Source organism: Artibeus jamaicensis, unplaced genomic scaffold (assembly GCF_021234435.1).
Source record: "Artibeus jamaicensis isolate MK-2021 breed Jamaican fruit bat unplaced genomic scaffold, CSHL_Jam_final contig_1127, whole genome shotgun sequence".
Classification (NCBI taxonomy): domain Eukaryota; kingdom Metazoa; phylum Chordata; class Mammalia; order Chiroptera; family Phyllostomidae; genus Artibeus; species Artibeus jamaicensis.
In genome coordinates, this window is record NW_026521219.1 from 3575022 (window position 1) to 3597353 (window position 22332).

Consider the following 22332-nt stretch of genomic DNA (forward strand, 5'->3'; position numbering starts at 1 on the left):
TTTTAAGACACTATTAAGCTAATTTGTCTCAGGCAAACCTGTTTTTACAAATAATATTTGTTTAAAATAATATAGACATGAAAGAAGTAGCAAATTAGCTTCAGTATATAAATCACTGATATTAGTGCATTCCTGTGCATTTATTTACTTACCCAAAAATAATCTCCTCCCTCTTCAAAATGGCAACAGAATGTATTGCCATTATATCTAAACATCTTTAAAAAACTTATAAATACAAACATACATGAAATTTCACTATAAACTTTTAAAAAGTATGTTAACATTTATCTAATAATTATTTTATCCAGTTTTGGAACAACTTTAAAGCATACATAAACTAAAAAGTCAAAATAAAAAAAAAACATCAAAACCTGAGAATGTTGTATTTGACTATTGTTAATCTACAGGGAAAAAAAATGTAAGCACCCTTCTGTTGTGGCAAGAATATTTAGTTTTACAAACAAACAGAAGTTCATCCAGTCACACGGAATTAAGACTCCAGTCAGATCAATGTAGTCTACCCAGATTTTCATCACATTTGAACTCAGGATTTTCATCACTTTAAACACAGAGACAAAACACTATTAATAATCGAAGTTATACAAAATTAAATACATACAAATGAGAAACACACCCTCTGCCCTTTTGTTCAAATTTCTATGAAACAGGTCATGTGAATATAAAATCATGCTAGAAAAATTTGGCTTTGGCCAAGTGAAGTTCTTTTGCGAAAGACTCACACTACCCTCCAGCCCTACTGAGCACTAAACGCAAGCTAATTACTTTGATACACACTGCTGAATTCAGACAATGTTTTTATGGCACTTTGAAAAATTACTAAAGTTGAACTTTTTATACAACTGTTTAACCCAGCCCAAACTTTAATACCATTCTCTGAAATCAAACCTGCTATTTGCTTCCTTATTTTTGTTATCGCTGCCACAGTTTCAGAACAAACAGGGCTCTTTTTGGATCTCTATGCATTCTAATTCATTGCCAACTTTTACAAGCCTTCTCCACATACGCAAAGAGATATCTGCAGAAAATCCATGTAAAAAGAACAAAGAAAACCTTAAAAATACTATTTTTATTTCAAATGAGTTGTTCAAGTAATCATAAAGTAGAAGATATATTTACAGTCAAAGGGAAAGCTGTTCTGCTAGCCTTCTAAACACAGTAGGATTGTTAGTAGCAAGGTAAGAAATTTTTCTGTTCTATTTATACAAACTCCCCAAGTTTCTGTAGAACTAGATTACTTTTAACCTTCATAGCAAAACAGGAGCATGCCTCATACCATAAGATGCATCTTGGCCAGTTCCAGTCAAGGATTCTGAGGTATCAAAGAAAGTCACAATAAGCTGATCACTCCCAAGGGTTGTCACCATCCACACTCAGTAAAATCTACAGCCGAAAGCTGAAAGACTGTTGAATTCTCACAGCCCTTGTCAGATTAGAGAAGGCTCTACAAATGTCCAAACCCAGCTTCAAAGATGCTCTTTGCAGTAACACTTAGAAATGAGCTTACTGCCAAGTAAGCCTATTAAATGAAATGCGCATGGGCTAGAGTAACTAACGTTGCTTAAATCAAAACAGATCTTGACTTCCTTACCTTAATACTAGGAAGCATGGTAGCTTTTGTTTTTGTTTTTGTTTTTTATGAGGGGGTACTAAAGTTTGTTCAACAGCAGCAGGCCCTGATCAGCCCCCTACTCCACAGGGAATTAACCGTCACATTCCAGCCCTGTCATCAGAACAATGAAAGGTGAATGTTGTGCAAAACAGCTTGGGACCACTAACTGATGATGTCATTCCTCCCTTATATGGTTCATTATTGTGCAGATTTACTTTGGTCTGTGAAAAGGGGTGGAGCTGCCCAGGACTGGAAGGGCAGGCAGCTCTTAAGAAGCAAAGCAAGTCAACAGGAGTTATGCTTTATACTGAGGCAAATTCACCGGAGAGAGGGATAAAGTTGAGGGGGAAGAATGAGATAAAGAAAAGATATGCATAAAATGTCAAATGGGCCTCTTTCCTGATTTTTCAAACTGGCTAAACTCTATACAGTTGTATTCAACAGACACTGGAATTTAAATAAGGAGCCCACCAGAGCCTCATCTCTGATTCAGCCAATAGGGGAGGATTCACAGTTGAACCAAAGTGCTGGTTCCCTTGTGTGTTATCTAAATAAAAACAATACATTGTGGGATACAGAATGCCAAGTACTATTTCGCTGAAGGAACATTATGTCTTTAAAAAAATTTTTTTTAACCTGAATTTCTTTCTTTCCTAAAAGTGTTTTTTCCCTAATAAAGTGAGTATCAATGTTTAATATCCCACATAAACAAAAAGCTCTCTGGGGGTCCTTTTTTCTCTCCAGAGTTAAGGGCATCTTGAGACTAAAAAACGAGAAAACCACTGTGGTTAACCACCAACTGTTATTGGCACATGTGTTGCTCTGACCTCATAAGGTCCCATTACAAATAATTCCTATTATAAGGTTCTGGCTGGGCTGCAGTTTCTGTGCCTTATAGCCCAGGAATCTGATTTGTGGTGACCTGTTGGATATGGACTAGATAACCCATTTTCTCCTCTCCAGCCCATTTTATTATTTTTCTTATTTATTTTTCTTTTTCCCCATGTTTTAATTATTTCCCCTTTCCTGTTTTTCTTATTGTTCTGTTTTCTCTTTTTTTCTCACATTAAAAATTTTCTCTTTTCTCAGTTTTTCTTTGTTTTCTTCTCATTTTTAATTTTATTTATTTTCTTTGTTCTTTTTCTTTTTTTTTTTTAGAATTGGTTTTGTATTGTTAGTATTGGCATAGTTAGTATAGTTAGCATTGTTTATTACTATTGTTTATTAGCATAATTAGCATTAGTTACCATAGTATAGTTAATGTTTATTGTTAGCACAGTAAGCATAGTTAGCATCGATGATTATTATTGTCAATTAGTGTAGTTAGCAAGTCACCATGTCTAATGACCTTGCAGCCACCTCTACCAAGGAGAAGCTGCCTGTTGGCCATTATGAGCCCCTGAACACCATTGGCCAGAGAACCTTTGCTGAGGTGAGGTTGGCCTGGAACATTCTGACGAGGACAGACATGGCAATCAAAGTTATTAATCCATGAGGCTCCTCTAGACTTTTCCAAGCTGTCCACTGTATGAAGGGCTTGAATCACCCAAATATAAAGTTATTCTAGGAAACATTACTCATCATTGTGGAGCCTGAGTAGAGGAGACATGTTTGATTATCTGGAGGAGCACAGCCACTGAGAAGGAGGCCCAAGCCAAGTTTCGGCAGCTGGTATCAGTGGTATAGTACTGCCACCAGAAGGGCATCGTCCACAGGGACCTGACAGCAGAGAATGTACTTTTAGATGCTGAGCTAAATGTAAAGCTTGCAGAGTTTGGCCTCACTAGTGCAATTATTGTCCATAAGCTGAGCACATCCTGTGGCACCTCTCTTATGCCACCCCCTTTTATGCCACCCCAGAGCTTTCCTGCACCAAACCTATGACAGCCCCGGGGCCAATGTATGGAGCCTGGGAGCAATTCCTCTAAGGAATTGTTCTACAGGCCTGGGAGCCTGTACTGGATGGTGATGGGATCCCTGCCTTTTGTGGGAGACAACTTAGAGGAATTGACACAGGGATAATGAGTGGGCACTTCTACGTCCCATATTTTATGCCTATAGAATGTCAAAAACTTTTTAAAAATTAATGACCCTTGACCCCAGAAAAAGAAGACCTCTGGAAGGTATCAGGAAGGACCCATGGCTCAACATGGGCCAGGAGGAGGAACTTGGGCTGCCTTGTGACAACATGGACACCCACGTAGCAGAGATAATGGCAGACAGTACAACAAAGTGCTGGGCATGGGACACGCCTGATCCCGAGAACCACACCAATGAAGGTGAAGGGCCTCACCATCAGGGTAAGACCTTGCCCTTTCCTCACGCCAAAAGCCAAAGTCCTTCCCCCACCAGAGAGATTCAACTGTCAGCGCAGAAGATCAAAGATGCTGCCACTCCCCCTCTCAGCCTGGAGTCAACGCCCTTAGCTCAGCCCCCTCCAGCGTAGCCCTAGGGGCTTCCCCTCCACCCACAGCAGCAGTAGTAGTGGCAGCAGTGGTCCAGCCCTAGGGAACGAACAGGGAAAACTCCCTCCACTCTGAGGAGTCTGATGGTGGGCAAATGTGTAAATTAAAATCAAGATCCCTTGGATAAAGGCTATTTCTCTTGAATAGGTCACCCCCTTTCCATGCCAAAGTTTTCTAATTCATTACCCTTCCACTCTTCAGGGAGCCTGCTGGTCAAGAACTCTGTCCACCTTGGACTTCCTGGTTCCAGAGCTGGCTGGTGCAGCCACCCTTCTGGAACAGGATCCTCCATGGCTGCCTGCCACCAAGGCCTTAACCGTGGTCTGCAGCCAAACCTCCCAGAGGCCACTGTGACCATGTGGCTTTGCAGCCCCTCTCGGGCTACCTGCATACCCCTGAAAGTGTTCTGAAATGTCAAAAAGTGCTGTCCACACAAACAAAGCAGCTAAACACATTCAACCAAATTTTGAGAAGTGTCTACATCATCTTTAAATGTTTTCAAAATTTGCTATCACGTTCAAAATAGTTTTCTCTCCATTGTTTCTTGTTTTACCTTGTTTTCTACTAGCTTTGCTGAATGGGGCCATCAGTGAGAATTCAGTCAAAAAGCCATTAGGTAACTTTAAAAATTTCCAGTGTAATTTTTTTCTATATGCACAGAATATATCATTTATGTTAGGAAATCCCATTTTAATTATAGAATAAAAGCATAATATCAGATAAATTACTCAAATTAACTTTATCATTCACATAATTAAACTTGGGGGGAGCCTTTTTAAGTCCTCATACATCTTTGTTATTGTATAAATACATCACTGTTGTGGCAGAGAAAAGAATATGAAGAAAAAAGAAGTAAAAAATAATTGCTCTTCTACATTCCTGTTAATTCATGCCTTTTGCTTTAAAAACATATCTCTCTTTTTAATAGCATGAACTCAGTATAATGATACTGCATGTTTCCAGGTTTCATGTGCATGTTTGAAGCTTGCAATTCTGAATAAATATATTTGATGATCTGGTTATGTTAGTAAAAGCTACATTAAGTAACTTTCCTGGTTAAGATAAATTTATAGATACTGAGCCAATTAGTTGCTGGTTTGAGATTTTCTTTGAGGGTTTTTTCCCAGCTATTTTAATATGATGGGAAAAACTGAAATTGAAGAAGAAACTGCTGCTACTACTTGTTTGTTGCATGTCAGGCTGCACCAGTGTTGGGGAAGGACTTCTTGGAAATTGACAGACCCAAGACTGAATCTTGGCTTGGCACCTACTGGGCAGATAACCCAGAAAATGTTTTATAATTCATTTGGCTTCAGTTTGCTCAGCTATATATGAATTTTAACTTGTAGGGTTGTTATGAGAATTAAATAATATAAGGCCACCGGCTGACCTTATAGTGGGCCCACAATAAATAATTAATATATTTGTTCACAGTTTATTCATTTTGATGATGGTAGGCACTTTGCAACAGCACAAATTTGTGGCCTAATTTAGACATAGACAATAGAAACCCATGTTTAAAAAGAGAATGTTTGGGGGGGGGGTCCCCGTGATTGATTATATAATCAAGTGGCATCTTGCTTAAAATCTTCAGATGATTCAAGTTTGAGGTATAATCCCCAGGAGGCACTGATTATGTTCAAAACTTTATCAATATATTTATCAATATCTAAAGACAAATGATAATAGCAAGAGGAAATGTTTCATCACCTTTGAAAATTCTTTAAAACAAATACCATCAATGTCAGTCACAGATCTGTATTTTTGTTCCCTGTTTAATACCACTAAATAGTCACATTCAGAATTAGGTAACTTAAAGCCCTACTATTAAGACTCACTTAAAACAGCTGTGTTTAGCATAATTAATTAAGATTTCTCGGCTAACTGACATTTCTTCTTAGGAGCCTCTTGGAACCTAGAAAAGATATTTCAATGGGTGATAGCACCTCCTTAGAGTCACAGTGACTAGAAATGTCCCACTATTAGACCTGGAAGGTCAGGGACTACATCTTTGTGTCTTTCTGTCTTCAGAAAGTGTCTTCTTGTCAGTCATTAAAAAAATAAATTATTGAGGTATAATTGACAAATAAAGTTGTAAGATATTTAAAATGTACACTGTAGTGCCTTGATATATATTGTCAAACGATTCCCCCCATCTAGTTAATTAACACATGTTACTATCTCTCCTCACTTTTTTTTTTGGTGAGAAAATTTAAGACCTATTTTCTAGTACATTTCAAGTATACAATACAGTGTTATCAGCTGTAGTCACCCTGTTTCACTTTAGATCCTCAGACATTATTCATATTAGAGCTAAAAGTTTGTATTTTTTAAATTATTTTCTATTTTCCCCACCCTCCAGCACCTAACAACAACCACTTTTCTAATTTCTGTTTCTATGAGTTTGACTTTTTTTTAAAGGTTTCTTATATAAGTGATACCATGTAATATTTTTCTTTTTCTATCTGATTTATTTCATTTAGCATCATGCCCTCAGGGGCCATCCATGTTGTTGCAAATGGCAACTTCCCTTCTTTTTCATGGCTGAATAATATTCCATTGTATACATATACCACATCTTTATCTATTTATCCATTGACAGACACTTAGATTGTTTCCATACCTTGGCTATTGTGAATAATGCTACAACAGATACTTCTTTGATAACCTGATTTCATTTCCTTTGGACATATTACCAGAAACTGGATGGCTGAGTCACTTGGTAGTTCTATTTTTAATTTTTTAAGGAAGCTCCATACTGTATTCCACAGAAGCTGACCCAATTTACACCCCCACCAGCAGTGCACAAGCATTCCCTTTTCTCCACATTCCCACCAAAAGTTATTATCTCTTGCTTTTTGGGCAATAGCCAGTCTAACAGGTGGGAAGTGATATCTCATTATGGTTTTGATTTGCATTTCCCTGAAAATTACTGTATTCATTCATTCTTAATGGGCTGCCCACCAAGGACGAGGCACTCTATTAGGTGCTGGGGATGTGGTGTGAACAAGGTCCCAATCCAATGTGACAGGTGCCCTGAGTAAAGGGAGCGAGAATGTTTTCAAAGGAGGTATCCTTTAAGACTTTTCCTAAGGCAGTAACACCTGAATGAATACAAAGGAACAAAGAAACCAACCATACAAGAACAGAGGAAGGAGCAGCAACTGCAAAGGGCCTGAACTGGGAATACATTTGGGAGGTTCCAGGCACAGAAAGGAGGCCAGTGTGACCACAGTGCGAGGAGCAAAGGAAGAGAGGTACAAGATCCTTCCAAACGACTGGCAGGGGCATTAAGTTATCATTTGAAGTATCATCATTAGGAGTACATGCTCCAGAGCTAGCTCTGACAAAATGCAAGGCCTTCTTCAACATGCACTAGAAGTTTTTCTAATTTGTCTAAGGAATGTTAGTAATCATATTTTTACTGGTGAAATGAGTGGTTGAAAATAGATGGCACTTCCACTCTTGTTTAAATGAGGCATAAGCCCCTGGCCAGCCCAGCAGCCTGGCAACCTTAGGAGTGCTACTTTCTCTAGACTCAGGCCTCCATTTGGTTTTTTCTCCCTCAAACCTATCACCTGATGTCACCAGAAAATCAGCTGATCCTGCAGCTAGGATGTTGCTGCATCAGCCTGACTGAACCTTTCATGCTGGGAACTTGTCAGCATGTCTAAGGACAAGGGGGCTGAAACTTCACCAAGCTTACAAGTATGGCTTACTCGTAACTGTATGTGTGGCAAAATGCAGTTGCAGACTTGTTTTCATTGTGACATATCATTTTTCATAAATTATCAATATCTTCCAATAAGATATGACAATTGGAAAACAGCAAGTTGCCGCACGTGGTGAGGAGCTGGATTTTATTCTGAAGGATCTGATTACATGACTTAATATGCAGAGAATGTACGTGGGGGCAGGGAGGACATGAGTGGAAACAAGTCGTCTAAAGAAAGCTATGTAGTAGCCAGACAAGCAATGTGATGGTAGCTTGGATAAGGCTTTATCTTGGACTAGGGCGGTAACAATGATTCTGGAGAAAAATGGACAAATTCCAGATACAGTTTAAAGCAGAATCAGTACAAGTTACTGGTGTTTACATTTTGAAGGATGATAGAAAGAAAAGGATTGAGGATGAATGCTGTTCTTTTAGTCTGAGTTATTAGATAGAAGGATTGTTAATTGAGATAGACACAGCTGAGAGGAATAGGTTTGCAGGAAGTGACCAAGAGTTCTGTTTGGAATACAGTTTAATAGTTTGAAAAACCTATTAGACATCTAAATGGACTGGTCGAGTATGGATACTGACTTAGTTACTATTATTCAGTGAACTAATTAAGCATTTTTATTTTTTAAAAAATTAGACATTTTCTTTTCTGAATGACATACAGCCAAATGGAGGCTCTCTTCTCCAACTTTTTATCACATGTGGACTGAACTGTGTGCGCCAATGTAATAGAATGCACATGGAAAGTGTTATTGTGATGACGGGCTGCCATGCAAGTCCGAAGCCCACTGTTGGTGTTGTGTTAGCACTTCTCATGCAACCATAACTTCTTAGTGTCCAGACTCCCATCATCCTAAAAGCATCTGGTTGCCACTGACCATTATGAACTGTACAGTGGCTCTTAAAATCAAGTCTTCTCATAATCGCTCCTGATTTATATTGATCAGGAAAAAAGAAAAAGAGGATGTTTCTTGAACATTTCTGAGAAAGATCTAGTTTAGCATACGGCAAGTGGGAAGCTTCTCAATGTGTGGTGATTGCTGGTGGTGCTGATTCAATGTGCTTCGATTTTAGAAGACAATGTTTGTTTTTAATAATAATAGTATTATTTAATAATACTATTATTAAACACTAATTTAATAAAATAGCATTATTATTAATACTATTAATATATCACTATAGTAATATATTACTATAGTAATTCATTACTATAGTAATACTATATCACTATAGTATTAACACTATAGCAATACTAGTGTTATTAAATATTATTTAATATTTAGTAGTAATAATATTATATATTTTACAATAATAACAATAACATCATTGTCACCATTATTATTATTATTATTATTATTATTATTACGACAGCAGAGGTTATGTTCCAGAACTGTGAGAAGTGGATGCACTGGGTTCCTGGTGTGGACAGGCAAGGTGAAGAAAATCATAGGATATTTTAGAAGTGCTGTACTCCCGTTCCTCACTTGGGGGAGGGAGAACATTCATCCAGGATCTCCCTGGAGGTTTGGCAATGGTGGATTAAGTCTGAGCAGTAGTTTTTTACACAATTATGCCTCCTTCCCTGGGAGAAATATAATCCAGAACTTCTCAAATGTTACAGATTCCAGAAGTCAGACAACTGTGAGCACTGGAAAGCTGAGCCAATCAGAAAGTATTAGAAGGAGGGATGCTGGGTTTAGGTAAGTGGGCAAAGTAAGAATACTTTGATGATTAGAATACAAGATTTGGTGACATTGTACTAAAAGACAAAGACGAGGCAGACCAAAGCATTTTCCCTTCTGACAGCACAATGGATATGGGGCAGTTATAGTTCATTGTTTGCAGTTTCCTATACATTTCAGATCAGACATGTACTTTCTTAATGATTTAAGAATAAAATAAATAAAAGTAACTTTCAGTAAACCCTTACAGGATATGAAGTACTGTCAAAAATGTACAGAAAATTTTAACGCACAGCATTTCTGAACTTAAGAGGAATAAGTTAAGATTAAGTAGAGTTGACCTCTAGTTTGTTTGCAGTTGAAGCTCACATTTCAGCCCCTGAATATTATTTGAATAGTTTCTTGGCTAAGAAATTCACATCCAAGAGCTGAATATGTTATGCATTGAGCATGAAAGACCCAACCTTTGATTAATCTTTTCTGTTCAAACTTTTTACCACTGTGAAGTACTTTCCAAACACAAGCATTCTTGGAAAAAAGTGCACACTCAGTCAAGAAGCCAGAAAGGAGCAACCTCCAAACACTGAAAACACCCCCTTCCCAAGTTCCAATGCCCTCCCTGGAGTCCAGGATTTGTAATGCTCATCTGAGTACCTTCTTCCAGCCTGGAAAAAGGGGAAAATCTCAGAGCAATGGAGTTATTCTCTGTGCTGTTAAGAGACAACAGATTCTTCCAGCAGTTTCCTTTCTTAACTCTTTCTTGCTGTATAAATTTGTGCAAAACCATTTTCCTGGTATTAAGTGTGATAACCAGTTTAGGGCAGCCTTCCCAAGCTTTTTCATTTCAGAAGAATAATCTCACTTACTACTTTTTCATACCTGATTTTATCTATGATGCTGAAACAAAACATCAGCTCAATTAAAAACTCTATTCAACTAGTTTGGAATTTGGGAACCAAGTACTATGAACCCATGGTTGGAAATTTTTGTTTTTAAATCCAGTTTTTTTGCAACCTGAATTCAGTTGCTTTTTCTGGAACTTATATATCTTACCAATGCTTCAATTAATTTAAAAAAATCTATAGGATATAGATTGGTTTTGTATTTTCTGACATACAGAATGCCTATGAGAACTGATCAGCCCCTGCTGGGTAGCTCAGTTGGTTAGAGCAGCATCCTGATACACCAAGTGTGTGGGTTTGATCCCCAGTTGGGGCACATACAAGAAGCAACCACTAAATACATAAATAAGTGAAACAACAAATCGATATTTCTTTCTTTCTTTCTCTCTGTGTCTCTTCCCATCCTTCCTTTCTCTCTAAAGTCAGTAAGTAAAAAAAAAATATTTTTTATTGATCAATTGTCTGGCATTACAATTGTCTGGTTCATGATTGACAGAATCAGTGTATTAATAGATCAGGAAGAATTTGAAAAAATTGTCACTTCAAAGCACTATTCATTGTATGTCACTTGGACAAACAATAATAAGGCTATAATTATTGACTTAAAATTTGCTTGTTAAAGTACTATTATAACTGGCCTGGTTGTTATTTCCTTATTTTCATTGTGTTGTTTTTTTTTTTTTTAAGATTTTACGTATTTATTTTTAGAGAGCGAGGAAGGGAGGAAGAGAAACTTTGATATGCAAGACAAACATTGATCAGTTGCCTCTTGCACACCCCCAGCCTGGGACCTGGCCCACCACCCAGTTATGTGCCCTAACCAGGAATCAAACCAAGACCTCTTACTGTGCAGAATTATGCCCAAACCACTGAGCCACACCAGTCAGGGCTCATTAAGTGTTTCTTAAAACTTCCCATCTGCCTTAGTTTCTGAGGGCTCTCTGATTAACAATAAAAATAAGCATGAATTTGTATTTGCATACATATGTTATACCAAAATAATCACCTTTTAATCTTAAATATATAAAGTAGATCTGCACTAGGCTTTCTAAATAAGTGAATTTATATCTGGATTCCACTTAACAACCAGCAAGAACTTCTAAGAAAAATACATGTATTAAAATAACTCCTCTACTTGGTGCACTATTAGGTAAAGTTCTTTAGTTTGTGGGGGTTTTTTTTCATATTTAAAGCAGTGTGCTTTATGCAGCTGCTGGGGAAAGAGAATAATTATTCCCCAGGTTATTATAACAGGTCAGTCCAAGCTGGGCTTAAACTTGTATTATTTTTAAGATATAAATGTGTTCTATCACTTCTTTTTAATTCAATAATTTTTTAATATACAAGATTATAGAAATTCAGCAATATTTATAACTTCAGCAAAGTTACCATAGAATGTTTTTTCCAAATGATGCTTATATATTATCACATATTTTACTTCATATAAAATTTTATGTGGCTAAAAATCATAATACGCCTTTTTTAATAGAAAGTCGTCATTTTTGAGCTATATATTTTATAGTTACATTTTACTCCTCAAGTATAATTTTTTTATTACAAGAGACTTATCAGTCCTTTGGAAACTTAAAAAATCAATTCTGACTCTTCCCTTAACGTAAACCACTGCCGTTAGTTAGATGGACAGTTCTGCTGAAAGGGTAGAAGCCAGATAAGGCCAGAGGGCCATGACCCTAACTCAAGTATGATCAGTTGTACCCCATGTTTACAAATAAGTTATCTCCATTATATACAAAAATAATTATCATATTAGCCACTGCTAAGGGTCTCAACTTTTTTAACTTGATATAGAATGCCATGTCTACTTGAAATGTCCATATCTACTATAATCTATTTCCAGAACATCTATCAGCTCTACTGATCTGTCTATCCATGTACCAACAACACAATATTTTATTTATTGTAACTTTAACATGAGTTTTATTTCTGGTAGAAAATATCTACTACTTCTCATTTTCAAAATTATACTAGGCTTGCTTTTTCCTACTTCATCTCTGAAGGGTCCTCTACTTCTCTCAGAAGATGCCTCTTCATTGAATTGGGTACTTAGAGTTTCAGAAACTGTCTGATGATTTCCTGAAATATTTTTGAAAGAGAACTCAATAATTGGTTCAGATATACAGAGACTGACAACCTGACCACCCCAGCTACTGGGTTCTCACTCTTTACTTCCCATATACCATCCTCTATTTTCACTTCTCCTATGATGTTTCCAGACTAAGGGGTTCCAAATAACAAGACCAAGACATTCTTATATATTAAAATCTTAAATGGTAAAGTGTATTTCTTGCTCATTGTCTCTCAAGCCATCCTTTACAATGCCTTTTCTTTTCTTTGTTCAGTTTTCTTTGATTATTATCCTACCCCTTTGTCTAATATTAGAGTCCTTCTTGGTTCAAATTTTGTGGGTTTTTTTTATCCTTGAAGTCCAAATACATTGAATCTAATGAACTAAGACACTCAGCTAAGTTAAGCCTAAGATCTGGAAAACATCTTTACCATCCTTATATATAATACAAATGTAACCTTAACTGACATTCACATTTAAATATAATCTAATAACCTCTGAAGTTGTATGGGTGGCTGGTGGCAGCACTACAAGACCCTGAATCATCAAATAGACTTAACTAAATTTTGTGGTATATTAAAAAATAATTAAGGAAAGTAAAATGCATCTGGGAGGTATTTTCCATAACAGTAAAAGTAAATTAATTTGCATCGCAACCTTTAATTAACCAGAAAATTTTGTTGATCAGGTAACCTGTTTCCTAAACATATCTATTGAAGTTATATTACTAAGACTGAAGAGTCTCAGATCAAAGTCTGCTAACTCAATGACCCTGAGAATGAGGGTACTGTAAAGCTTGGGGGGAAAGGTCACATATACTTAAGACCCAGCATTTTTGTGTAGTTGGAATCTGGTGAAATGAACCTCAAGGGATTTTTTAATGGACTCACTCATATTTAATCCACAGGGTGCCTAGTTAAGAGTAGGTGACATGCTCCTAGTTCTACAATGCTGAGAGTAGATACATTAACATCCTGGGTCTTTTAGGAGGATCACCTCCCTTTTAATTCCAAACTTCTAGCCCTAGGGAGCTGTCTTTGAGTCACTGATTACCTGATCCCTTTAAGGAAGATGTAACATCACTTTTTTGTTCACATTATCCCCACCTACCCCATCCCCCAACATAAACACTCAATCTGTGCTATAGAAGTAATATTATCAATTTAACCTCCTTCATTTCAATCCCATTTTTCAGTGGGGTTGGGGTTTGCATATTGCAAGAATAAGAGGAATTGAAAGGTATAGTTTGAACCCAACGTTCTTTCAGAAAATCAGCTGTAAAACATATTTCTTCTGTGGTCGAATCTCTAATTTCTAGTAGCTCTCCTTTCTGAAAAACTCTACTCTCAGGAATTTTCTCAGTCGGCAGGGTACTGATAGTAGGGGCATATCTCGTGACCACGTCTGTGAATTTGAATCCCAGATAGAATGGTTGGGCAGTCCAAGAAGTCACTGTCCAACTTTCCAAGTCATCTTTTCTCCCTCCTTGCATTAATGAAATGAGGTGTTCAGTTTAATCAGAAGGGAAGAATTTAGAAGTAAAAAGTTTATTTTATTTTTTTACCATGAGAAGCTCAGTTCAAACATCAATTCTTTCAATTAACTGTCAGCAGTGACTTTGGGGGAAGGAACATAACCCATCTGCTTTCCCACCTGCTAAACAGGGATGGTAATTATTATACATCTTACAGTTGTGTAAGGATTAAACAAGGTGTATATGTGTCCAGCATTTTGGGGAGGTCAATAAAAGCTAACTGTGCTATTAAACAGCATCTAGCAGAGCGCTAACACAGTGTTAGTTAGGGCTCAGAAGTTTTCTGCTGATATGTTCCACCTATTGATGACTTTCTGCTTGATAAGACTTGACCATTTACAGATCAGCAGCAATCTTTTTCTACAAAGTGCTTTATTGTGATCTTCCAAGCTATGAGTGAAAAACATTTATTTCATTGCCATATTTTAGAGATAAGACATCTAAATCCAAGAAATTTTAGAAAATTATTCCCAGGAACCGGATGTGAGTCTTTTTCAATAAAGTGAGCCAAGAATATTTCCCCAAATCTTAGGCCACTAGAACCCATTTTCGAAAATGTACTCCATCTTACTGGCCATTCCCCTGCACAGGCAAGTGCAGTAGTGCAGCCGGGCGGTGCCATGGGCCACTGGGCCAATGTCCAATCCCCTTCACATTCACCTAAATGGTACCACAATGGGACTCGCAAGCTTTCCCTCCATTCAAGCTCCTGCTCCTGCATTCTCTGTTTTACAAGTTCAGAAATTTCTCTTGAGATGATGATTTGTACTTAAAAAAAATTTATACTTGGAAAGCTTGCTGCAATATTATATGATGATGTAACTATTTATTCAGTCCCAGCTGAGCCTATAGAATCCAAAAGCTTTAAATCTGTATCTACAGTTATGGATTTAGACAGTGCTCTCCCCCCCATCATTTATACACACACACACACATTGCCCCCAAATATTTAAGTTCAAGACCACTTTTTTTTTATGCAACTCTGCTATCTCTATTCTGACATCCTTGAAACAACCCTAGTGAAGCTTCAGATTAAAGTCACAAGTCCTGCTATTCAGACAAGAAATAAAATATAAACTCTAATGGTGATTTCATGTGCCCAGAATTATGCCTCTAAAGATTGAGTCATCTTAAACTATGGACCAAACAGAATATAGCATTTGGAAAGAGCTTTTCTTTACCCAATCTTAATGCAGTAAAGGACATTTTCATCTTTATTATTAACAATGCCATTTAAGCCAATGCATTTTTTCATGGTATTTCCTCTTTTTAATTTGGGAATATGACTATTTGTAACAATAAATATGCAGCAAATGATGGTAATAAATTATGAACGCAGTCTGTTGACTTAGAACAAAGGAAGCCCAGAACAATAATTTGCCCATTTTAGGGACTTAATTTGTGGAATTTCTATACAAGATGAACTTAACAACTCCTGAAAAGTTTTTACACTGGCATAATGGTGTAGGTCAGTGACCATAACGAGGCGGCTTGGAGGAGGGCTTCATGGAGCCTTCCACAAACATCATCAGCCTTGCACCCAGGCAACCCCAAACAGAATGCAGCTGAAGTGGAAGGCTCTGTATCCTAGTCAAACCCGGCTCCCAAACAAGTCCCCAGAGTGCATCTCCAAGAGACGACTTCTCAAAGCTTCCCTTATGTTGACAGTCTAGGGATACCACTGGTGCTAATATCGCTGTGTTTATATCCTCACAATATCTGCCCTTGTGCCTTGTAAAGATCTTGTGTTACAGTTTGGGCATAAAAGCATGGAGGTGGGGAGTCCACACACACACAAAGAAAACGTAAAACAAGCCATTTTTGCCCAAGGGATTCATTTGCATGAAAGTGCCAGTGACCTGCTTTATGATCTTAATTGATCTACATAATTTTTCTGGGCCTCAATCTCTCCTCCTGTAGAATGAGGAACTTGAAAAGGCTGATTTCAGAAATCGTTTGCAATGCTCAGAGCCTCAGATTCCTGGTTTCATCAAACACATGAATCTGGATTACTTATCTAAACCTGCTACTAATCCCACATGCCTAGGTCTGTTTTTGTTACGTTTAACAATTTTGCCAGAAGTAAGAACTCCTCACAGAGGGATAAATATAGAGGATAAATATAGAGAAGGGAGCCCAGATGCTCCCTTAGGTAGAGTCTCCTGGCTCTGCACCCCTTTCTGCTTCATTCCCACCATGACCAATGAAAAGCTGCCTGAGATGAAGACAGCCTGCAGAGTTACACACCCAGCAGGAGAAACTGGGTGATTACAAGAAGCAAACCACTTAGACTTATCTCAAATCTCACTTCCTTCCTTTACTCACAGATGAAATGAAGGTAAATGTTTCCAAAGGAAAGTTCTTGTCTCTTTCTGTCTCTCTTTCTGTCTTTTTTTTTTTCTTTTTCTCACAAAAGGGGCTTTTCCAGAGATGGGAAAGGGAGTGCAAAACAGAGATGCAAACGAAGGACTTGGAACAGTCTCTGCCAGGTCTCCCAGTAGTGCTGAGGAATGCCAGTTCTTTACTAGCTGTAGCTCAGCTTCCCCTGCAGGTGTTGCAGCCACGGCCATGTGGCACCCAAGCACAGGCTGCCAGAGCACCTGGGCCCTGACTGAGCCCTGAGGAACTAGTCCGAGGTCCTTGCGGGGAGGAGCTCCGCTGCGATGTGGCCCACGGGAAAGCAAGCCTTGGGGTCAGCAAAGTGCCAGCCCCATAAGTAGACCTATTACGACTGCTTACTTCGAAAAGAGGATTTAACTCAAAACAGATTTAGAGCAGGGCAGTTTCCAATGGGCAAGAATCACAAGCCTGACCTTTGAGAAAATCCTATAGGCTTCACTACCCTGGAAACATGGCCGGCCAGTCACAGTGGATGCCTGGTATCTCAGGGAAATTCAGAGAAGCCAACTGAAGTTACTAGAGTCATAGTGGGTTTATAATTTAATAAACAAGTATGTCAAGGTGTGCCCACAATGACATGTGCACTGTTGGGCACTAGGGACAGATCTGGGAAGAAAAAAAAACATTGACAGTAAAAAATATGCAACATTAAAGTACAGCCTGTTGAGTCAAAAAGTACAATTTCAAAACCCTGAAGTGGTCTGATATTTAAGTGAGAATCAAAAGTCCCTCAGTGAATTCTTATCTAAAACATGAAAGTTTGGTGACATATCTGAGTTGTGCTGATCAAAGTATCAAAAGCATCTTAAGGTAAGTTTTTAAAAATTTACTTTGATTTTTTAAAAACCTCTTCACAGCACTTGGCTCAGGAGACATGGTGGTTGTAGTCGTCTTAGTAAACTTCGAGAAAAAGATTGGAGTTGTTCAGCATGAAGCTGATCAACACAAAGTTAGTAAATAAACACATCTGGGATCTGCTCATTGCATAACTGATGTAAAAGTACTGTTTGAACGGTTCAGTTACTCTTAGAGAACACAAAAATCAGGAAAAGAAAAAGAAAGCCTGGGTAAGTTCAGCCGCTCCATCCACACACTTCACTGAAACCCACAAACTCTGTAAGTGAACTTGTGCCCCTTCAGGCATTTACCCTGGGTGTGCAATTGGAGAAAATAGATATATCTGGTTAACGAAACCATTTACAGAGTGATTAGAAAATAATGAATCCATACATGTGTTTTTAAAAGTTATTTGATTTCAGAGCTTTCAAAAAGCCCGTATCGAACAAGTTGTGACCATTTTACCCCACCACATTTCCAGCACCTGTTGCCAGTACCTGTAACTTACACTGTGCTTTAGGCTGCAAAGTTCAGAGATTGGGGAGGTGGCATTTATTCTCACTGTTTGCTTACCGAAATCTCAAATTAGACCAATGATTTGTTCAAACATGAAGCTGATAAGCCTGAGCTGACAGAAGCAGGAGACAGGCTGAAAGAAACCATAAATTGAGGATGTTGTACAGCCATCATTCTCCTTTCCATTTTCACTTCCCCAAGGAATGTGCCAAGTCCAATAATAAATAAATAGTACCAACAGTTTTTAAAAAATAATTTAACACAAACTTGATTTGTTTTATGTTTTTATTCCCTCTCTTATTGTGATAGCTTTTTCTGGTAAGTAAACTATTCTAGGAAAACCAGATCTCTTTTTGGTAAGTAGATAATAAAGCTGGGATTGGTAAAGCTGTTCCTGAGTGGCTTTTTAAAAAAACATTGTTATTTTTCAACTATAGTTGACACGCATGATTGTATTACTTTCAGGTGTGCACCGCAGTGATTAGACATTACATATGCCACTTACTAAAGGATCGTCCTGATAGACCTTGCACTCATCTGATATTACTGACTGTGTTCCCCATGCTGCACTTTCATCTCCAAGGACTGTTCTGCAACAGCCAGTTTGTACTTCTTGATCCCTTCACCCATCTTCCCAACCCCGCTCCGATCTGGCAACTTTCAAAATGTTCTCTGTATCTATGAGTCTGTTTCTGTTCTGTTTCTTTATTTTGTTTTTTATATTCAATTGTTGCTAGATATGTATTTATTGCCATTTCATTGTTCATGTTTCTGGTTTTGTTTTGTTTTGTTTTGTCTTCTTAAAGAAGACCTTTTAACATTTCATATAATACCAGTTTGGTGGTGATGAACTCCTTTAGCTTTTTCTCATCTGGGAAGCTCTTCATCTGTCCTTTGATGCCCTGAGTGGCCCTTCATTTGCAAGTCCTGTGCACTGAAGCAGACATGCTTGGTAACTCAGAACATCAGCATTCAAGTCACTGGTTTCCAAAGATTGTGAAATTCACAGACATAACTATTCAGCTAAGGGGTGAAGAAGGACAGAATAAACTAAAAAGATGATGATGAAAATACTGGGTAGCATAGAGCTTGTCAGTTTGAAGTCAGCTTCAAATACGGCAATCCTTAGTCTGAAAAAAACTACCTACAAGGATACATAAGCAAGGCTCAACATGCTGAGTTTTTGTTTTGTTCTGTTTTGATTTTGATTTTTTTACATTGTTTTAAGAGTTTTTAACCCTTAAAAAGTTAAGCAGATAGTTCTACTACATTAAGTAATTTATATACACCTGAATATTAAGAGTTTCTGTACTGGTATTAAGAATGAATAGGATTCATTTTAAATTGTTAAATTTAAAAGTTTGCCTTCCTGAATAAGTGCATTTCAATCCCAAAGAGAACAAGTAGATTATTTCAATTAGTAGAGAGGCCTTTCAAATGTGGGTGTTTCATTATTCAAGTTCAAATATAATCTTCCTGTGTTGGGTTCCAACCATAAAGTTTATAGCTTACAAAATTCTAGTGGAAATGTAGAGTCCTACTTATATGCAGCCTCAAATATATTTACTTTAATAGTTCCAGATAAAAGTCCATCTCGCTCTCTGTGATCAGAAGCCGTTCAGAAATTGGAACCAGACTGGGCACCTATCTGTGGTGTCACTAGAACAAAGTCTGGTGCTTGACAGTGGGGACAGAGATGAGGGCTGCGGGCACCCTGATGTGCACATTACCTCTCCCGCTCCTGCTCCAGCAGGTTGGTGAAGTCATCGCTCTTGTTCATGTAGTCGGTGTGCTTATGCTTCTCGTTTTCCAACTCGTCCACAGTGCGCCTGTGACACTTCTCTGCCAGCAAGAGTTGCTCTAGCATGCGCCGGTAGGTTTCTCTCTGTTTCTCCTCAAGTCTGTCCAGCTGAGTAAGCAAACACGAGAAAGAGTTTAATATTTTACTTTATCTGTATATGACTCTAAATAATTTGTTTACATTGGTCTAGTAATTTATTACCTGAAAGGGTATTCTCAGCCATTTTCTTTATTCCATCATTTTCTCTAGGCCGCTTGGCTTTATAAACTAGTCAATAATAAGGCTGCAGTAACCTCTGGGCTCTGGCCCTTGTGCTGTGAACATAGGTGTGGCTCCTGAACTTGCAGGAAAACAAAGCCTGTCATTGTTTCATGAGGTGACACAAAACCCTCTAGTCAGACAGAAAGAGGCTAACATCCCTCCTGATCTCGGGACACATAGGAACTTGGCATGTACATACATCAACTTCTCCCCTGGAAGATAATTGTCATCACAATCTTTTTTTTTTTTTTTGAAGGTTTACAGTTAAATGCATTCCTAGGAAAAATACACAGAGGACCTACTATCCTGTTTTTTTTAAGAGATGATAAACACAGGGAGGATTTCAGAACTTGTGGAGAGCCCAAATCTCAGACTACAAGAGATCTTATCAAATGTTCTTACAGGGCTTTGTGCCTCTTTCTCTGGCCAGGCAACAAGATCTTTAAGAGGTCACACCCCATCATCTCTTTAGTCCCTAGTGCCTAGCAAAGTGCCTGGAACAAAGTAAGAGTTCAGTAAATGCTTGTTAAATTGGATCAAATATTACAAAATTGATAGGTCCTTATCCTACTGTCCTCTTCAAATTCTAGTACAGGGTTTCTCAACTTTAGCACTACTGACATTTTAGGCCAAATAATTCTTTATTTGGGGGTGGGGGCTGTCCTATATGTTGTTTAGCAGCCTCCTGGGCCTCTGCTCCTAAGATGTCAGCAGTATCACCCCCCAGTTGGGACAAAACTATTCCCAGACATTGCCCAATGTACCCGAGCGGTGAGAATTGCTGACTTCCCCCCTATGGAGAACCACTGCTCTCCAAATATGTTGAAGGAGACATATTTAAAGCTCATTCTCAATCCCACAACCGAGTCCCTAAAATCCAACAAGGTAGCTCCATGGGGTGTCAGCATGAGAGCTGCTCTGGCTGGGTTTTCCATGTCTGCCTGTCAGCCATTGGAAGGATCCAAGTTTTGCTCTACAATTGCGTATTTTTATTGTGAATAGGTATTTCTGGGGCCCAAAATAAAAGAGATGCTGTCCCGGGGCACTTCCACCAAGATGGAGGCATAGGTGGAAGCACTGCACCGCCTCCCACAACTAAGTTTAAAAACAACAAAGTTTTAGCAACAAAAACGCAGCCAAACCACAGAAAATTGAACTACACTGAAGTCCCACAACAACGAACCCTTCAGCCAAACCGGTAAGCGGGGCAGAGCCAGCAGCAGAGCAGGGTCGGGCAGGAAAGATCCACCGGATGGACCCGGGTGCGCAACCCAGGTGCGCCAAGAGCGCCAGGAGCTGTGGGCGGATCCCAGGTGTGGAGAAGTGGAAGGGCCCACTGAGGGTGCAAGGCGGTGGACCCACTGAGGGCTGATCGCAGTCACACCTTCACTCGCAGATAAACCAGTGAAGGAGCTAGCAGTGAGAAGGACCGCCCAGGCCCCAGCGGCAGGAAGCAGCAGAGGGAACTGCCATTGTCCCTCTCTGACCCCGCCCCCACATACAGCGTCACAAACCAGCGACCTCGGTGGCCCCACCCTGGTAAACAACTAAGGCTCTGCTCCACGTACCTTCCAGGCACAATAGATCAAAACGTGTCTCAAGAACAACTCAGAGCCCCAGAGCCGATAAATCTAAGTGAAGAAGAAATAGCCGAACTTTCAGATGCACAGTTCAAAACACTGGTGATCAGGATGCTCACAGAACTGGTTGATTTAGTCACAAATTAGAGGAACATATGGAAGCTAAACTAATTGAAATGAAGGGAAATACACAGGAAACCAATAGTAATGGAAAGGAAACTGGGACTCAAATCAAAGGAGTGGACCAGAAGGAGGAAAAAAGTGACCAAACAGAAAACAATAAAGAAATAAGAATTCAAAAAAATGAAGAGAGGCTTAGGAACCTTCAGGACATCTTTAAATGTTCCAACATCCGAATTATAGGGGTACCAGAAGGGGAAGAGGAACAGCCATGAGTGGAAAACTTATTTGAACAAATAAAAAAGGAGAACTTCCCCAATCTGGCAAAGGAAATAGACTTCAAGGAAATCCAGGAAGCTCAGAGAGTTCCAAAGAAGTTGGACCCAAGAAGGAACACACCAGGGTACATCATCATTACATTACCCAAGATTAAAATGAAGGAGAGAATCCTAGAAGCAGCAAGAGAGAGATAAGGGGACAGTCACCTACAAAGGAGTTCCCATCAGACTGTGAGCTGATTTCTCAAAAGAGACCTTACAGTCAAGAAGGGGCTGGAAAGATGTATTCCAAGTCATGAAATCCAAAGACCTACATTCAAGATTGCTCTATCCAGCAAAACTTTCATTTAGAATGAAAGGCCAGATAAAGTACTTCTCAGATAAGATCAAATTCAAGGAGTTCATCATCACCAAGCCCTTATTATATGAAATGTTAAAGGGACCTATCTAAGAAAAAGAAGATAAAAAAGATGAACAGTGAAAGGACAGCAAACTCACAGTTATTAAGAAGCACAC

The 22332-nt window shown here is 38.6% G+C and overlaps 1 protein-coding gene across 5 annotated transcripts in view; it reads right to left on the reverse strand.

The window, feature by feature from the left end:
• The window catches only part of FILIP1 (filamin A interacting protein 1), a 199254-nt gene that overhangs the window by 36080 nt on the left and 140842 nt on the right, over positions 1 to 22332 (reverse strand). For all 5 annotated transcript variants that reach the window (XM_053664074.1, XM_037150077.2, XM_053664082.1 and 2 more), the window contains exon 4: positions 19507 to 19685. In XM_053664074.1, the coding sequence (XP_053520049.1) occupies positions 19507 to 19685 (179 nt within the window). The remainder of the gene's footprint in view (positions 1 to 19506; positions 19686 to 22332) is intronic.